Source organism: Arvicanthis niloticus, chromosome 5 (assembly GCF_011762505.2).
Source record: "Arvicanthis niloticus isolate mArvNil1 chromosome 5, mArvNil1.pat.X, whole genome shotgun sequence".
In the NCBI taxonomy this organism is placed as follows: domain Eukaryota; kingdom Metazoa; phylum Chordata; class Mammalia; order Rodentia; family Muridae; genus Arvicanthis; species Arvicanthis niloticus.
In genome coordinates, this window is record NC_047662.1 from 96,121,036 (window position 1) to 96,140,338 (window position 19,303).

Sequence of the window (19,303 nt, forward strand, 5' to 3'; positions counted from 1 at the left end):
AATACAAGTGGTTATGTTCTTAAACACTTCTAACAAAAGTAGTAAATTCACATATTTTGTAATCTAAGAGATAAAATTTGAGATGAACACATATAAGTACAAGTAGCTTCTTTCTACGGACCTATGTAAATGTACATTTATGATTACATGGATCAAACGCTACAGTGAGTTGGAAAAGAGTTCCTTCAGCCTGTATTCACTGGAGCTTAATAATTTTTTGGAAAGAAAGTCTTTATATGTATCCTTAGTTAAGGCTCTTGAGATGGATTCATTCTAGATTTAGGGACAGTCCTAACTCTAGGGCTTGACGTTCTTGTGAGAAAGGTACATAGAAAAAAATGATGAGAAGATGGAGGTTCGGTTATACTGATGGGTCTCTGTAAGTTAAGGAATTTCAGTAGCCACTGGCAGACAACTGAGGAGTCATCTTAAAGAGCTTTCAGAGATCAGTGGCCTTGCCAGAAACTTAGTTTCAGAATTCTGGCTTCTACTTGGTCCTGTAAAGGCTCGATTCCCCAGTGTAGGGGAAATGCCAGGACTGTGAGGTGGGTATGGGTGGGTGGGAGGAGGAGCACCCTCATAGAAGCAGGAGGAGAGAGAATAGGAGGGAGGAGGTCCTGGAGGGGTAACTGGGAAAGGGGATAATATCTGAAATGTAAATACATAAAATACCCCCCCAAAAAAAAAGAAAAAAAAAAGAAGTGTGTGTATGTATTTATATATACTTGTATGTATGTGTATAATTCACATCCACTTTGTAAAAAGTCTGTCACATAAATAGAAATTTGAAGTTTAATGAATATTAAATGTTTTTGAAAAGAATAATTCTGGCTTCTAGAATTATAAAATAATAAATTTGTTTTAAGTCTCTATGTTTTTGTTAATTTGTCATGGCAGTCCTAGAAAACTAGTTCATGTTTAGAACTCCTGTAAATAGACCATTATGTCTCTATTTGGTACTGCTCGTCTCATGTACTACTTAACAAGAAGTCCTGAATCATTATAGCCTTTTCATGTGATAATGACCTCGTATCTGAAAACCCTAAGACTTCTATAAAATAATAAAACCTCTTCCCGCCCTGGGCATGCCTTTCTTTTTACTCCCCTTTTCTCCTTTGATGGGTGGTTTAAATTGTATTCCATTTTACTATTTGTTTCCTTTGTACCAATCATGGTACTTGATATACAGTAGAGACATCACAATAGTTAAAAGATTAATTTGATTAAACTGCATTAACTTTTGTCCTTTCTAGGCATTATACAATTCTATGAGACTTAAAAATCAGTCTTATTTCCTTAAAGTAGTAAAGCCATCCGTAATACTATGTCTAGAAAAGAAGGCACTTTCTGAATATTGTTTGGGCACTAGAACTCAAATGAAAAATGACAGGGCTGGAGATCACTTCCAAATCTATGTAAGAAAAATACTTAGTTTCGTTGTGGAGACTAGCAAGTAAAAAGTGCTAACTACTTTACAACCAGATTAAGAGACTAAGTTTTAAAAATGCTGAACCTACCAATAATTGTTAGTTTCACAAGGAGAGACAGGCAAGTCTCGCTACATAGAGATGAGCGTTAGTCTCCTGTTTATCAGAGAGTGAAATTACTCTAGAAGTTTCAACGAACATTCTGTTTTAAATACTGAAACATTTTTACATAGTCTTTGTAGGCTAGACATTTCTAAATGGAGCTTTCTCAGATTAAGTGATCAATAGAAAAGTCACAAAGATGTATTTTGTCATTTATTGTTCTCTGTATCATGGGATGTAAAGACAGCACTGAAGTAGAATCACGGGCTTCAGAGGTTACTTAGTTATAAATTATCTTGCTGCTTAACTTTCTTTCACATCTCTTAACAGTTCTTCAGTCCTCACCAGTCTCTATATGTCAAAGTATTAATTATTCAGAATTGCAAGTTTTAAGGGATAACAGTTTTGGGAGTGTTCTCTTCACTGCTCTTTACCTTTGGTTGCTGTGTCAGGAAGCTTATAGGGAAATTCAGTCCTTTGTGGTTTCGACTTATAAAGCTGAATATATTTTCTACTCTATATGTTAATTACAAGTCTATCATGGATGGCTTACCAAAAATGTAACCGCCCACCCTTAACTCAAGTTCATAGCTGTCTTAGTTAGGGTTTTACTACTGTGACCAGATACTATGACCAAGGCAACTCTTATAAAGGACAGCATTTAATTGGAGCTGGCTTACAGATTCAGAGGTTCAGTCCATTATCATCAAAGCAGGAACATGGCAGCATCCAGGCAAGCATGGTGCAGGAGGAGCTGAGAATTCTACATCTTGATCTGAAGGCTACTGGAAGACCAACTTCCAGGCAGCTAGGATGAGGGTCTCAAAGCCCACCCCACAGTGACACACCTCCTCCAACAAGGCCACACCTCCTAATTGTGCTACTCCCTGGGCCAAGCATATTCAAAACCACCATGAAAGAGAACCTGTAGACATGGAAGCATTGAGACAGTCAAAGCTTGCTGTATGTCTGCATTCTGCCTCTCAATAAAAATTAAAGGAAAATGGCAGAAATAAAATTAAACATACCTATACTGTGTCAATGACCATAACAAGTTTAACTGATAGAGTGCAAGGCAGAAAGAAAAGGACTTCTTAGAAACCTAAGGGCACAGTGTTACAATGTAAAATTTATTGATTGGTTATGAAAACCCAGGTTTTATAAGAAGTGGATTAATACTAGGTCCATATGATAATAGAGTCATAGGATTTGGGAATACACATTATTGTCCTAGTATACACAGTACTCTACTTAGGAAGAAGAAATTGGAAAGTCTTAAGAGTCAATCTTGAACTGAGTATAGAAAACAGGGAGCCAGAACTATTCTTCACTGAAGGCTATGCATTCTGAAATATATGTTTAATAGTGAAATAAAGGCATTCTTTGGCATGTGTTGGAATTTGTTTGTTTTCTACATTTTGTAGTGTAGAAATGTATGTGCCAACAGCAAAAGCTGGTAAGATTAAAGGATTTGTTGCATAATTTAGGGGAAAACAGGGTCTATTTAGTATAAGCCTTAAATTTTTAAAAAGCTAAATAAAAATATGGTATTTCCAAAAATCATTATTCAAAAACATTGATGCCTTCCATCCTACTGACTATAGAATGTTGGCCTTCTCTTCCCAGTACCATTTCTCCAGCCCTTCTTCATCTTTCAAATATTGATTCCCTGTTTCAGCATCCATTTCCTATTGGGGAGCCCAAATAAAGTTAACTTGCCTTTTTTTATTTTCTATATAAAATTTCATTTTTCTGGTATTAGCACTTGCTTGTACCTTCATGGTGTCATTTTACATGTTTCTTTATATCCAGTATTTCCTATATACCAGTGGAGTTGGATAGATGAAGTCAAATCCTGTCTTTCTGTTAACCACTTCACAGGTGGTCTGTTTCCCATTGTCATTGTATGAGGAAGAATACCTACTTGTCTGACTTGTAGTGGTAAGATTGGTTGTTCAGAAAGAACATTCAGTTGTTCTATGTTAAGTTGACTCAAGTCTTATTGAAGTGTGTCAAACAGATTTATTTTGGCTTGTGGTTTCAGATGTTTTGGTCTATAGTTGGTTGGCTTTCTTAACTTCAGGCCTTGGTGCAGCAGGGTGTCTTGTTGAGGAGCTTATCATGGCAACTGGGAAACAAAAGACATGGGAAGGGCCAATACTCTCAATCTCTTTGACCTAACCTTCCCATCATATCCTCTGTGTGAAGTTTTACTACCTCCCAGTGGAGCTATAGGCTGTGAAGCAAAACTTCATGGCCTTTGGGGAACATTTAAGAGCCAAATAGAAACATTGTTTTATGGGAACTTTTTTTTATTGGATGTTTTATTTATTTACAGTATATATGTCATCCCCTTTCCCCATTCCCCCTCCCTAGAACCCCCTATCTTATACCCCCTCTTCCTTTATGCTTTTATACCATTTTGATTACATGCATGTAATAAGGTCAATTATAGGTTGAGGATCTAGCAATACAATAGATGCAAATACTTGAGGAACAAGCAATACAGTAAACACAAATAGTCAAAGAAAAAGCAAGGCATTAAATTCAGTTACTAAAGGCTTATAAGGATGGGCAAGGAATCTGAGCCTACTTCCCTGTCCTAGCCCAAGGTCATTTTCATGTCTGAAGCCTACTTCCTTGTTCTAGTTGAAAATTTAGAATCCTGTCTTAAATTACTTCTTTGTTCTGGCCTAATATTTAGATTCTTGCCTGATATTACTTCTTTGTTGTAGCCTAAGATTTAGACTCCTACCTAAAATTACTTCTTTGTTCTACTCTAGTGTCAGATTCCTGCTTGAAGCCTACTTCCTTGTCCTTGACCAATGTCTTATTTCTGTCAAGCAACCCCTTTCCTTGTCCTTGGCCCATGTCAACTTCTTGCCAAACAGCCCAAAAGGCTCTCCACCTCTCCCCCTTGTTTATTTTGTTAACAAGACTGAGCCTGTCTTAGGTCATTCTGACAAGAATGCCTTCCTTACCGGTCATGGAAATATGCATTATCAAAGGCAATGTATTTCTGTCTTAGGTTGGTAAGGCTCTGTAGAGAAACTTACCCGTCCTTGGCTTGCCAGCCTGTTAATTTAATAACTTTGTCTGGGGGTCCATTTTCAGGTTTAAGCTATGCACTTTGGTTGCCAACAGGTTGATGTTGTTAAAGATAAGCTTTAACATAATGGGCAGGAATAAAAGTATTCCCAGGACAAGAAGGGCTAGCCTGATGAAGCTATATATGCCATTCCTGAGGTTTGTCCAAAATGGAAATACTGAGCTCAGGCCATGGATAATTTTATCAGCATTATCTGCAGCATCAAAGGTCAACAGAACAACATTCTTTAAATTCATAATCTCATTATGCAAAGTTAACACACCCAGAGAGGTGTTAGGATTATGCCAAATACCCTACAGGTGTCTTTAAACTTTTTTTCTAATTATAATGACAATCATTGAAAATTTCAAAAGTAACACTACTCCAATAATTATTTGTCATGATATTTGGGATGGCTCGTAACTCTTGAACCCTGAACCTCCTTCAGATAATTTGAATGGGTTATAGAGCATCATTTGTTGTTCCAGATACCCATATAAATCCTTTTGTATACTCAATACATTAGTAACATTTTTTACTGGTGGTTAACAAAAATAGTTGTCTTAACTCCTTGTGTCAATGCTATTGCAAAAGCAGTGGTGCTAGCAATTAATGGAATTAAAGCTGTTACACCAGCAATAATCAAGCCTGCTACCCTCTTGCTTCTGCTTAAAGCCTAACTCACTTTTTCTAGCACTTTCAAGCTTTTTTCAGAGAATCCAGGTTTTCTAATACTCAGGGCAGTGAGACAAAAGCTGGTTGATAGACCCCCATAACAGACATGCCAGGTTTCAACACACTAACATAATTGGAGATTATACAGTCAATGCAACTTATAATAAATACTGTAGATGAGACAAAACTAATTTTAGCTTGACAATTAAGAGCCTTAAAACATGTACTAACCCCTGTTTGGAATCCAGATCCTGTCCCAACATTATCTCTTGCTGTCCTAACATCATAGTGAGCTACAGCTAGCTTCCAAATATGTTCCTGACAAAGTCCAGATCCAGTCTTCCAAAAGTAGACTGTTATTTCCCGTATTGGATTGATTTCTAGACCAGTACATGATTGAGTCCTAATAGCTGCTCACCTTTAAGAAGAATACAAGAGACATGGTTTCTCTTTTTGATTCTCTATCCTACAAGGTCTAAGAACTTGAGGCAAGGCAGCTTGTCCCATCTGGGATATAGTCAAGCAAAGGTGGGTCAGGAACATATGTCCAATACAGCTCCCCAGTCACCCTTGTCAGGGCACTCAGCAAGCTCTCAGGTTGGCATCATTTTTTGTCTCAGCAACAGTATGTCTCACCAATCTTTTTAAAGTTCCATGAGCCTCTTCCACAATACCTTGTCCTTGAGGATTATATGAAATCCCTGTAATAAATTGTTGACAAAAAGTCTTGACTGCTCAACTACAGTTGCCAGACTCATTATCTGTTTTTTAAAATTGGATATTTTATTTATTTACCTTTCAATGTTATCTCCTTTCCCATTCCCCGCCCCCCCCCCAAAAAAAACCTTTTTACCCCATCCTCCCTTCTCCTATTTATGTGAGGGTGTGCTCCCACCATCCTCCCGTTCCCCACCTCCCTGCTCTCGAATTCCCCAACACTTTGGGGAAACACTTTGGGAATGTTTGGTGCCAAACTTTCAGGCACCAAGGCCATCCACTTCCATTGATGCCAGGCAGGGCCACCCTCAACTACCTATACAGGTGGAGCCATGAGTCCCTCCCTTTGTGTTCTCTGGCTGGAGATTTTAGAGTAGTACTCCAGCTTGTTTCTTAGGATTGTTTGCTTAAAAAATTGTTTTCCCGACTTTTACTCCAAGGTAGAGTCTGTCTTTGTCACTGAGGTGGGTTTCCTGTATGCAGCAAAATGCTGGGTCCTGTTTACATATCCAGTCCATTAGCCTATGTCTTTTAATTGGGGAATTGAGTCCATTGATGTTAGGAGATAGGAACAGTGATTGTTGCTTCCTGTTATTTCTGTTATTAGAGGTGAAGTTATCTTTGTGTGGCTATCTTCTTTTGGATTTGTTGGAAGAGGATTACTTTCTTGCTCTTTCTAGGGTATAATTTCCCTCCTTGTATTGGAGGTTTCCTGCTATTATCCTCTGTAGTGCTGGGTTTGTGGAAAGATATTGTGTAAATTTAGTTTTGTCATGGAATATCTTGGTTTCTCCATCTATGGTAACTGAGAGTTTTGCTGGGTATAGTAGCCTGGGCTGGCATTTGTGTTTACTTAGAGTTTGTGTGACATGTGTCCAGCATCTTCTCACTTTTATAGTGTCTGGTGAGAAGTCTGGTGTAATTCTGATAGGTCTGCCTTTATATGTTACTTGTCCTTTTTCCCTTACTGCATTTAATATTCTTTCTTTGTTTTGTGCACTTGGTGTTTTGATTATTATGTGACGGGAGGTATTTCTTTTCTGATCTAGTCTATTTGGTGTTCTATAGGCTTCTTGTGTGTTTATGGGCATCTCGTTTCTTAGGTTAGGGAAGTTTTCTTCTATAATTTTGTTGAAGATATTTATTGGCCCTTTAAGTTGGGAATCTTCACGCTCATCTATACCTATTATCCTTAGGTTTGGCCTTCTCATTGTGTCCTGGATTTCCTGGATGTTTTGTGTTAAGAACTTTTTGCATTTTGAGTTTTCTTTGACAGTTGTGTAAATATTTTCTATGGTATCTTCTGCACCTGAGATTCTCTCTTCTATCTCTTGTATTCTGTTGATGATGCTTGCATCTGTGACTCCTGATTTCTTTCCTAGGTTTTCTATCTCCATGGTAGTCTCTCTTTGTGATTTCTTTATTGTTTCTACTTGCATTTTTATGTCCTGGATGGTTTTGTTTAATTCCCTCACCTGTTTGGTTGTGTTCTCTTGTAATTCTTTAAGGGATTTTGTGTTTCCTCTTTAAGTGCTTCTACCTGTTTACCTGTGTTCTCCTCAATTCTTTGAGAGTGTTATTTATGTCCTTCTGAAAGCCTCTATCATCATCATTAGAAGTGATTTTAAATCTGAATCTTGCTTTCCTAGTAATATGGGGAATTCTGGACTTTCTTGTGTGGGAGAACTAGGTTCTAATGATGCCAAGTACCCTGGGTTGCTGATGCTTATGTTCTTGTGCTTGCCTTTTGCCATCTGGATCTCATTAGTGCTACCTTCCCTGTCTCTGACTGGAGCCTGTCTTTCCTATTATCTTGGTTGTATCAGGACTCTGTAGGGTGGGTGTTGCTGCTGCGGTTAAAGCTGAGGCCCAAGATCTGCTCTGTGCTTGGGCCCAGACCGGAAGGAACCAGTGCTCCAAGCCAGGAGTGAATTTCTAGGTCCTAGTGGGTTCCAGTTACTCCCTGTTTGGGGCAGGTATTGCTGTCTCCTTACCAAAGATACTTCCCGTGTTAGAGTCCTGGGAGGCAGCTTCCTCTGGATTTTGTGAGATTGGGGGCAGAGCTGCCTCCCGGGATCTGCTCAGTGCTCAGTCCCAGACTGGAAGGAACTGAACTTTTTTTTTTTTTTTTCTTTCAGGCATGTTGGGCAGAATATACAGTGTGACTCAAAGAACAGTCATAATTTTTTCTTGGCATATATGTGCAAATATTTTTCAAGAATATAACTCGAAGAAACAGTGCTATGTAGTAGTTGGGAGGCCACCATACATTGAACATTGTCTCCTCACTACCACTCTATCTCCAGGTTCTAGGGTGTATACAGAAAAAGAATGAAGTTGTGATCTTGACTTTTCTCCAAATTCCTACTCTTTGTTGATTGCTCAGAGTTTGGGTTCTAGAAAAACAAATGTGAGTTTTCAGAAAGTAATCCTTTTTACACATTAAGAATCTTATTTCTAGCCATGAAAATCATTTTATACTAAGAACATTCCCTCTTAAGTTGAGAGAATGGCATTGTTTTCCAGTTAATTTAGTTTATTCCATATTTAGATATACTAAAGACAAATAACAGAACATCAGTTTTTATTGGAAATCCATGTATGATTCAATAAAATCAAAAAGTGTAAATTGTAGCAACTTTTATTTCTTTGTATTTGCCCATGTCTGTTTTACTGTCTTAGTTTGATATTAGAGATTATTTTACTTATCTCTGAATTTGGGTATTTTGGGGGGGGGGAGAGGGGATTAAAGAACCTTTCATTCCTAATATCTACATGTGTTTTCAGTTGATGAAAATTGCTTTTATTGTTCTGGTGCTTTTTCATAAATGCATATTGCTTCTGATGGTGCCAAAATAGGTTTCTTCGATACTACAAGAAGGTACTGCTGAGCAAGTTAAGGGTTAAAAATAGCTTCCCAGTCTTCGACACTTTGTCCTGTTTTTCTTTTTCTTTGAACTTCTAGTTCATTATATTGCTCTTGAGAATACAAACAGTGTTGAGATGTGCTTTGATTGATATCCAACTTCAAGGCCCTTAGTTCCTATCAGCTTCAGCTTCTTTTCTCCAGGGCCCTTTCAACATCTAGCTCTTTACAGCCAACTGCAAACCTTTTATGCTTTTGTTGTCCACCAGCTTAATGCAAAACTGAAAGTAAGAGCAGGCTGACATTGTAGTCAGAGAAGTGGCCTCCAGGGACGAGAAGCAGCTTTGGGACTTCAGGTGGTAGGCTGACTGTTAGAATGGATTGGAAATGGAAAAGAGCTATTGCTTGATACATCACTTATTTTTTCCTATAGGAGACGCAATAAGGGCTTTGTAAAGGATTTTGAGAATCTCATACAAAAAGGCAAGCAACTGAAAGCTAAGAAAAATACTCTAAGCTCTTACTACAGAATGCCTGACGGACATAATGCCCACTAACAGCAGCAGTGCCACAGGAAAGAAAACATTCTCCTTTCAAGCTGTTTATGCTAGTGATGTCATGCAGAAATATCTTTTCACATTTTATAAGGAAAGGGCTACTTTACAAAAATAGCATGTAAATTTCAAACAAAATTACAGTTTCCATTTTTCTAAAGTCAAGCAATTTACATGTCACTGTAGAATTATCACAAACTTGATTGTATTCATATTTGAGGACCATAAGTTTTGTAGTTTTAGATGAGTTTATATGCTTGTCACTAGAGTAAATACATACTCTCTAAAGCAGTGCATTGTAAACTTTAGTGTTCATAGGAATCATCTGGAAGTTGTCTTAAAGTGAGGTTTGTATTCATTAGGCCTGGGCTGGAACCTCGCAGAGTCTCAGGTGATATCAACACTTCAGAGGCAAGGGCTACACTGAACAGTAAGGTTCTAACATGCTGGGCTTTAAACAAACAAATGTGTCAAAAACATTTCTTGTTTTGTAAACCACTGGTTATAAGATGTTCTAGTGAACCACGTAAAGCCTCGAAAACACACCCATGAATGTGATTCTCACTAACAGAGAGGATATTTGATACCTACTTCTGAATAATATTTTATTAGCTCTGGACCCTAAAACTCCCATGCCATTTTCTCTTACCTTACAGATAGCTGATACAGCTGTTGTTTTTTTCACTGACTAGCGTGATGTAGCTGTCCCTTTTTGGGGGAATAATTTACTGATGATTCTGTTTATTCTCTTTCAGCTTCATTAAGGTATAAAGATGATATGTGTTTACAGTTTACACTGCAATGTTTTGATGTATATGTACATTATAGAATTATTAAATCAAGCTAATTACCATATCTATCACCTTATATACCATATTTTTGTGAAGTGAATATTTTTAATCTAATTACTTATCAGTTTTCAAGTATATTGTTATTAACTGGAGTCACCATGCTCTATGGTATATCTTATTGGTGATCTGTGTGCTGGAACAAAGCGTGTGAAGGGAACTGAAAGATGTTTCTGGGGGATCAGGGCAGCTGTTAGGCTGAGATGCAAAGGAGCTTCTGTGATGGGCAGGGCAGATTTAGGTCTCCAAATTTTCAGCAAGCGTAGTGTTTTCTCTGTCAGTTTTAACCATTTTCTTCTCAAACTTGCTAAAATATTTGTAGTCTATTCTCCTTTACGTTTTTTCTCCCATTTTTCATCTCCAAAACTCACTGTAATTTTCAATATTAACAGAAATGGCTCATTCATGTATGTAGCTATTTAGTACTTATTCGAGTGCTTTTTTTTTTTTCAAATAGAATATTGTAGTAGATGGGTCGACTTTCACACATTGTCTAGTAGACGAATTAAATAACCAGTTTAAGGATAGAAATAAAATGTGTTCTTTATTATGAAAGAAAAATATGTTGATGTTCTGTAGAAAGTCCTCTAGCTCACATGAGAGAAGTAAATCACTGTTGTCTGGGACTATTTAGAAAGTCTTTGTACAAAGGTAGTTTTGACTTAGATAACTGTCCCTAGCTATTACAATAGTGATCGTGCATGGCACAAAGCAAAGCATGGCAGGCAGGAGAACAATGAAATGTATTTTAGGAATTGCAAGTACTGTAAACTTCTTGGATTTTTTTAATTTATAAATTACTGGAACTGGACTATTTATTTGTGAGTGACCTTTAAAAAGACCATACAATAGTTCTGAGCTGCTGATTTTATTCTCTTGCACAGCCTAGTATTGCTGGTGCATAGTGAGCTGGTGATTGGCTTGCCAGTCACAGCCTTGCTTCTCTGTTCAGTCTTACTCTGTTCTTATTTTAACATGTCATATGAGGCGGTAATGTTCCCGAGTTAGTATTATGAAGAGCCATTCTACGGTTGCTCTCAGTTACTAAGGGTCTGCTGCAGTAACTGTCTATAACATTTTGCCTAAAAACTGCCTATAGAGGGAAAGGTTTTATTGAGTATATAAAATTACAAGACAACAGGCATGCTTTGAGGTTTTTTTTGTTTTTTTGTTTGTTTTTTTTTTTTTTTTTTTTTTTTTTTTGGTTTTTCGAGCCAGGGTTTCTCTGTGTAGCCCTAGCTGTCCTGGAACTCACTCTGTAGACCAGGCTGGCCTCGAACTCAGAAATCCACCTGCCTCTGCCTCCCAAGTGCTGGGATTAAAGGCGTGCGCCACCACTGCCCGGCTGATTTGAGGTCTCTTAAGAAAGCTAGAGTTTACGTCTGATGGGGAAAGGGGAGAATGAATATGCATGAATATGAATTTATTTCTTGAGACAGGATCTTACTGTCTAGCCTAAGCTGGCCTTAAGCTTGTGATCCTCCTGCCTGAGGCTCCAAGGTGTAGAGATTATAAGCTTGCATTACTGCATCTGATAAGATTGTGTGGTTACCATAACTGTAGTTCATTTTAGTTGGAGCCTAGCGTATTGATGAAAAGCAATAGGATGTAATTCAGGAAGTAAGGTGCAGCTAGTTTGTGAGTGGCCCTAAATGACTGGCAGAACAGTTAGACTTTTGTGTAGTAGACAGAAAAGCCTTGGAGGTTTGTTGTCAGAGGAATTGCTATACATGAAGCTTTATTCAGAAAGATTAGTCTGGTCTCCATGGGAGACATTCAAGTTAGAGGGTCTTCTACTACTACTACTAGTTCCCACTGAGAATATATTTGGATAGAAACTTCTGGTAATAATGAACTAGGACGTTATGTTTATTTTTTAAATTATGTACAATTCACATAAAACTATTTCAAATAATTTATCTTCAACATTATTGCTGAGTTATTCTTGATTCTGAAAAAGGTCCTCATGTGCGTCTTTCAAAGAGTAACTGCACTGAGGCTTAGCACTGGGTGACAGCACTCCCATGTTACAGTAGTGAGGACAGATATGGCTTAGTATTATAACACTTAAAACAACCCAATGTTGAGACAATGGTTAATAAAAACATTTTCCAAAATTAATTTCTGAAATATTTCACTTTAGCATGTAATCAGTATTCAGTATGATGGCTAATCTATAAAATAGTTTAATTTCTTAGAAACTCATATTGATTGACTGACTACTTTTTCGGATATTTTTCTATTCCCACACTGTTCAGCCCACTAAGCTATGGAGAAAGGAAAGACATTTTCTACCAATAAAAACAAAGCTTAACAGAAATGGGGTTGGCCAAAGGATGATTGTGTAGTAGCTTAGAAGAGGGCACCTAAGCAGAGTAGGCTGTGTGCACAGAGAGAAACAAGAAAGTGGGGCATGGTTGAGACAGGATCTGGGTAGCTTTTAAGTACGGGCTTCACTAGCCAGACAGGTGGCCTTGGAGGAAGATAGGGAGGGTAACTAAAGGAAAGATTTTGTGGCTCCCATTAATCCCCCAGTTTTAAAATCCCTTTAGGTAATGCTAAAGAAGCTCCTACTATTGGAAGCTTTGAAAAAAATACTGTCCCCCCCTCCCCTTTTTTCCCCCACATACATGGTACTTGGTGTGGAGGTCAGAGGACATCTTGTGAGAGTTCTCTTTTTCTACCATATGGGCTCCAGAGATTGAACTCAGACCATCAAGTTTAGTGGCAAGTACCCTTTAACCACTGAGCCATCTCACTAGCTCTATTTAAAGATTTTCAAATACTAAGTTTTGTGCACCAGCCCAAAGAATGCCCTTCATTTTGTACGATGTCACTATACATCTGAGACAGAATTGCTTAACAGTAGATATACCTAATGTGTGTTGAAGAAATTATCTAATACATGGAGGAATATGGTTAGAGAACGCTCTCCACTGATGCATTAACAACAAAAAGTGACATAATGAACTGAAGGAAATAACTGTACAATACTTTTGAGTTTGAGTCTATACATATATATGTATATAGTATATATATATGTATATATAGTCTGTTACATTTGTAATATTTCACCATTAGACACTGTGTCTTCCATGACTATTAAGATATGCTATTTAAAATTGTCCCCTTCCACCTATCTGCTGTGTGTGTGTGTGTTTCTAGTTTATTTTTCAAAAGTTAAAATGTTTACTTCAAGTATAGTGATTCCTCTCTTCCTTTCTTGCCCTGGGCCCACTTGTCTTTATTTCATGTGAACTCTTCATTTGAAGCATAAAAGTGTTTGCTCATGAGAGTCTTTATTTAGCCCAGGACTGGTAGAAAGAGAAATAATCTATCAGTCTGGTGGAACTTGGTAAAAATTCAAGTAAACTTTTCATGCTGCACATTAATAGAAATGTTAGTGCTAATAGGAAACTCCCCTTTACTCCTCAGAGGGAAGAGAGAATTGGGTCAGAGGCAGTTTTATTGCTTTGGGTTCTTGTAACAAACCCAGCTGCCAGCTGAATGCCATTCTCATCTGTTGCATATGTCCTAGTACAGTGTTTTTAAATAGTATTCCATGCTAGCATGAACATGCCTGCCTGCCTGTCCGTCTCTCTGTCTGTCTGTCTGTCTATCTGTCTAAAATTGAGTTATTGGTGAGTTAGTAAAGTTTGAAATGTCATGTTATAAGAAATAGGTGTCCATGTAATAGCATCCAGAGGAGTTCTGGCGGTGATTTGACTAGACTCTGACGCTGGTTTGCACTTACTGTAAAGCAGCGATTCAGGGGATGAATTTCCATGTATAAATTCTACTTTGAACAAAAGATCCCCTGGGCAGCAGATACACTGAATTAAAGATGGAACTTAAGAATAAATAATTACTTACTAAAATGAGTAAAACTTTGCTATTTTGGTTTAAAATTTGATCTTTTCTTTGCATTGCAGTTGTTAGGTTAGATTCTTTTTGACAAGCTAGAACTTGGATTTCCACATTAAAGTGAAAGTGAAAACATTGTTTTTCTTTGGGTAGCTGACACATAACACATTATTATCACAGACAATGAAAGCAGTAAGAGGGCTCTACAGGCAGGTGCTGGTTAGAGTCACTGAGCTTAGTTTTATATCAGGGCTTTCAGTATAGCTGGATAAATTCATAATTTTCCTAGTTATTTACAAACTGTTTGGTAGTGTAAGAAATCTTTGACCAATTTTAGGCTGGGGAAGTTAATATTTCTATTTTATTGGCCTAATGAAGATTAGGGTAGCTAATAATGATTTAAATCAATTGATAGATGATTTTCTAAAAAGAAGAAGAGTCAACTTTATTAATGTTTTAGACTGCCTTATTTTTACGGAATTGTTAATTTTACATTTTTAAATTTTCAGGTAACTTCAATTTTTACACCTATAACAGCTGAAATAGCAAGTCTTGATTCAGAGAATATAGATGAAATTTTAAGTAAGTATCTTGATTTTTTTTTAAGTATGTTTTTTTTCTCTATAAATAATTTATAAATAAAATTTCAGTTTCTATAGTAGATAACAAGCTGGTATTCTGGCTCATTTCACAGAGTATATAAAAGCACTTTAGGTTTTGGTTATTAGTAAGATTTCTTAAAATGTGTCCTTTTCTGTTTTCTAAGACATTTAACTTGTTTGTTTGTCTTGGTATAGATAGCATTTCTGACAGTGCATGGGGTGTCTAGTAAGGCCTGCAGTTATCACTTTACACACTGAATATTAAGAGCCATAGAGAAGAGCCTAGAATTTCTTTCTTTCATTTTAATTAAATGGCTTATTTTCCAGTCTTTTTAATAACATCCAGTGAAGTTCAGTAATTGTTGTACTGACTGTATTATTTGCTGATATTGTGATTATAGATAGAATTAGCTTGGGGGATATTCTGATTATTTTACAGATACTAAAGATAAGGTCAAGGCATGGTTGATATGGTGGGTGATTACAATATAGGAGATTTTGAAATGTGTGCAGTGTCCATAAATTTTACTTCTTTAAAAAAATAAAAAACTAAAAACAAAAATGCCATGTCACTGGTTAGCATATAACCAAACCCAAAAGTATTTGAGATGAAGAGGAAATAAAATTACCTACAGTAGTTTATGTTTGTGGAGCTTTAAATGTCAAAAGAATCTGTTGCCACCTCATGAGCTCTCTAGAGCAATATCTATATACCAGGTATCAGAAAGACACAGATGGCATATTAATATCTGTGCTGCTTGGTCGGCTTCAGTTCCTGGCAGAAGCTGCTGGAATGCACCTAATTTGCATTTCTGTGTGATGGTGGAGCTTCTGATCCAGAAACCAGTTTGTGAATCACAGCTTGAATGAACATGCAAGTGAACAAAAAATGTGAGAGGTAAAGAGGAAGGAGCTTGAAGTATGCACTCTTATCCTTGTCACCTTCCAGATTCTGAAACACCTTTGTGTATTGTTTTCATGAGTTCTGGAAGAGGTTTTTATTGTTGTTGTTATTATTAAATTTGTATATCATTTTACAACCTAATATCAGCCCTTCCTCTTCTCCTTGTACCCCCTCATGCAAGTCCTCTCCTATTCCCCTTAGAAGAAGAAGCCCACCTCTGGGTATCAGTCAGACACACACACACACACACACACACACACACACACACACACACACACACATCACTGCATGACCAGGCACATCATCTCCCACTGATGCTAGACAAGGTTGTCCTTTTAGGGGTGTGGAATCCACAGACAGGCAACAGGCTCAGGGATAGCCCGTGCTCCACTTGTGTGGGGGACCTGCATGAAGACCAAGCTGCTCATCTGCTGCATATATTCAGGTGGCCTAGGCCCAGTCCTTGCTCACTTTATGGTTGGTGATTCCGTCTCTGGAGTCTCTGTCCTCAGGTCTCTCATTTTTTCTCCCAACTCTTCTATAAGACTCTCCAAGCTCTATTGACTGGATGTGTCTCTGCATCTCTTTCCATTGGCTGCAGGTTAGAGCTTCTCAGAGGACAGTTATGCTAGGTTCCTATCTGTGAGCATAACAAAATGCCATTAATAGTGTCAGGAATTGGTTCTTGCCCATGGGATGGGTCTCAATTTCTGGCAGTTACTGGTTGGCCATTTAAGTTTTTCTTACTTGGGTTTAATCAAAAAAAGCAATACTGTGTCTTTCTCCAGTCTTCACATCCTAAGATTCAAACAATAATGAGGTTTTCTGTGATGGAGTATTAAGTGGGTAGGAATCAGGAAAAGTAGACTTTATAATGCAACAAGATAAATTTCTGAGAATGAGACATAGTTACCTATGTCTGTCCAGATCTCTTCAGGGAAAGAATTCTCCTCACAGAACTGGTTCCCAGTTACTTTGTGTATGAAATATTTAAAAATGGATTATTAAGTAAGCTCCAGACCATCCTCCTTTACGAGAATGGATTGCTTAGTTTACATTCCTGACCAAGATTTGATTTCTTTTTTGCCTTATATTCACTTGAGACCTAGTGAAAGTATATCTATCAATGGAGGGTGTAGAGAAGTGTTAAGTTATATATAAGCCAACTTTACCCTTATGTGTGGCTTTCTGGATGAGTGGGTAAGTATTATTGTGAAGCTTTAATTGGCTGTTTATAAACGGAAAATATCGTGAAGAAAATTGCATTTTTAAATATGTCAATATAGACACAAATAACTTGTTTTGTTTTTTAAATTTCAGATAATGCTGATGTTGCTTTAGTGAATTTTTATGCTGACTGGTAAGTAATCTTGTTTTAGTTTTGGGGTTGGTTTCCTCTTCATCTCTCTTTTCTTCTTTCCTTTTCTATTTTCTCTGTACATGAGAATGGGGCACAGATTGGAAGTCAGGATATAGGTGTGGCAAGTTTATAAGAATAATGTTAACATTTTTCAACTTACACACTTTTTCCAGGAGGCATGTAGTTCTTGCTCTGAATCAGATCTTGTCTTTTGTCTTTATATGGTACCCGGGACCATCTACTTCTTTTTACTTCAGGTTGATTGTCCCTTACCTGGAGTGGTTTGGCTCAGAGTTGTTTCATTTTTTTGGAGTATGTACATAGACTTTTAGCACTTGAGTGTCTTTAATTCAAAAATCCAAAGCCTAAACTATTCCAATATCTGAAACCTTTTATCATTTGCAATCTCAGACTTTTAAATTAGAAATGTTCAACATAGGTATTGTTTTTTAATCTGTAGTGCCCCACCAAAGTGACCTTGAGGGCAGAAACAGTGTCTTACTAGTATTCCCATAATCTAAAACATATGGTTGAAGTCTGCTAAAGAATGTATGATGGAGACAGGAATAAGGGAGAATTAACTGAAAAGTAATCTGAAGCGTGGGCATCATTGTTTTCATCCACTCCCTAAAAGCTTTATTACCTCAGCTGCCCTTCTCTGTTTGGGCCATGCATGGCCCTGTAGCTACCTTAGTTTCCTGTGACAGTTGTCCTCCATTGGCTTTCTGTGCCTCTGGTCTTACATGTTTCCACAGTATTCTCTGCAGTAGAAGGCAGAGTTTATATATTATGGATTTATATATTTTCGTATTATGTAGTTTTACAGTATTCTCCACAATATAAGGCAGATTTCTTCCCTACGGTGCAGCTTAATTGTGTTCACACTGTACCTTAAATCTCCTTCATTTTTGGGTTAAAATGTAAGCCCCTTTCCTTGACCTAGAAGGCCCCTCATGTTGCATCTCTTGCTTCTTCTGCTCTCATACTCTGCTTGCTACTCCAAGCTTTTCTGAGTTTCTGTGAAAATGTATACTCTCACACTGTTCTCCTGCTGTCTTCCCACTGGGGGGGTCACTTCCTGTTCTCACTTCTCTTCTTCTTAGCCACCTTTCAAATCTTAAGAGCCACTCTCCCAGTCATCTTTATATATCAGTGTTCCTACCCTCCTTTTAAGTCAGATTAGGAAACCTTGTATATGTCCAGTTTGTAATAATTCAGCATGAATTTTTAATTTTACTATTGTGTAAAAATTATATCCACCAATAGAAACTGGACTTTAAATTGTGACTCTGCCTGGGCTAGTGACATGCAGTATGTATTCCACCTGTGGCAGACTGTGATGACAAGGTCTAGCTCCCAGGCAGATGGGGTCGTGAGGGTGAAAAACAAATACTCTGTAGTGGGCTGTTTCTGAGCTGTGCTGTGTGAAGGGTAGGCATAGTTAATGCGTTTATGCCTTAAGATATTTTCAGTTCACATTACCTTCCTTGGACTTAGTTCTTTTGTAAGTCAGGAAGCATCTGTATTTCCCATTGCCCAGGCTTACTCAGCTGAGGCCTTATTCCCAAATACCATCTTTGCTTTGCGGAGATAGTTATCATAACTGTACTTTAAAAGGATATACTTTGTTCATCCTTATGTACTTAGTTGCCTCATAAGCGCATAACGGTGACTCCGGATTGAATGTGCAGATGTTTGATAGTAGTGTTTAAAGATCTTTAATAAAAGCTGAAGATACACTGAAAACTACTGTTTATAAAATGTATAATGGAGCTATAATTTTTAAGGCAAATTAGGATTAATATTAGTCATAACATTTGGTAGAAGATTATCTAGGCCAAACTTCACAGGTAAGGAGGCTGAGTTCTAGAGTAGCAAAGTACTCTTCGCTCTTCTGCCTTTGCCTGGATGACCTGATCAGATTATTAGCACAGGGCAAATTAGAATGCAGTGTTCTTGACTGAGGAATTCTGAGTACATGTTGCTAACTTTGTTGCAAAAATATGAGTTGGAAAAGTGCACTGTAGCAGTTACTTGAGAAAACATACCAACTAAATAATGTCTTCCACTATTAATGGTGAATGAGTGTTCCTTTTTTAAATGAAGAAAACCTGAGTAACTTGCTGATAGGCTTGCTGTGTTTGCTTTCAAAGGTTAGACTTTGTTCTCTTAGTTGGCTCGCTTATGTAACTGCCTAGAACTACTGTAATGCCTCAGAGTAGTAGACTACAGTAGTTGTTAGTAAAGCTGTGAATGTGGCAAGCTCTACATAGATGGTTTTAAGACTCAGGATTGC

General features: G+C 37.5%; 1 protein-coding gene across 3 annotated transcripts in view; it reads left to right on the forward strand.

Annotated features, from left to right (window-relative positions):
* Positions 1 to 19,303, forward strand: part of Erp44 (endoplasmic reticulum protein 44) — a 91,343-nt gene that overhangs the window by 23,204 nt on the left and 48,836 nt on the right. For all 3 annotated transcript variants that reach the window (XM_034503465.2, XM_034503466.2, XM_076934996.1), the window contains exons 2-3: positions 14,651 to 14,723; positions 16,968 to 17,007. In XM_034503465.2, the coding sequence (XP_034359356.1) occupies positions 14,651 to 14,723; positions 16,968 to 17,007 (113 nt within the window). The remainder of the gene's footprint in view (positions 1 to 14,650; positions 14,724 to 16,967; positions 17,008 to 19,303) is intronic.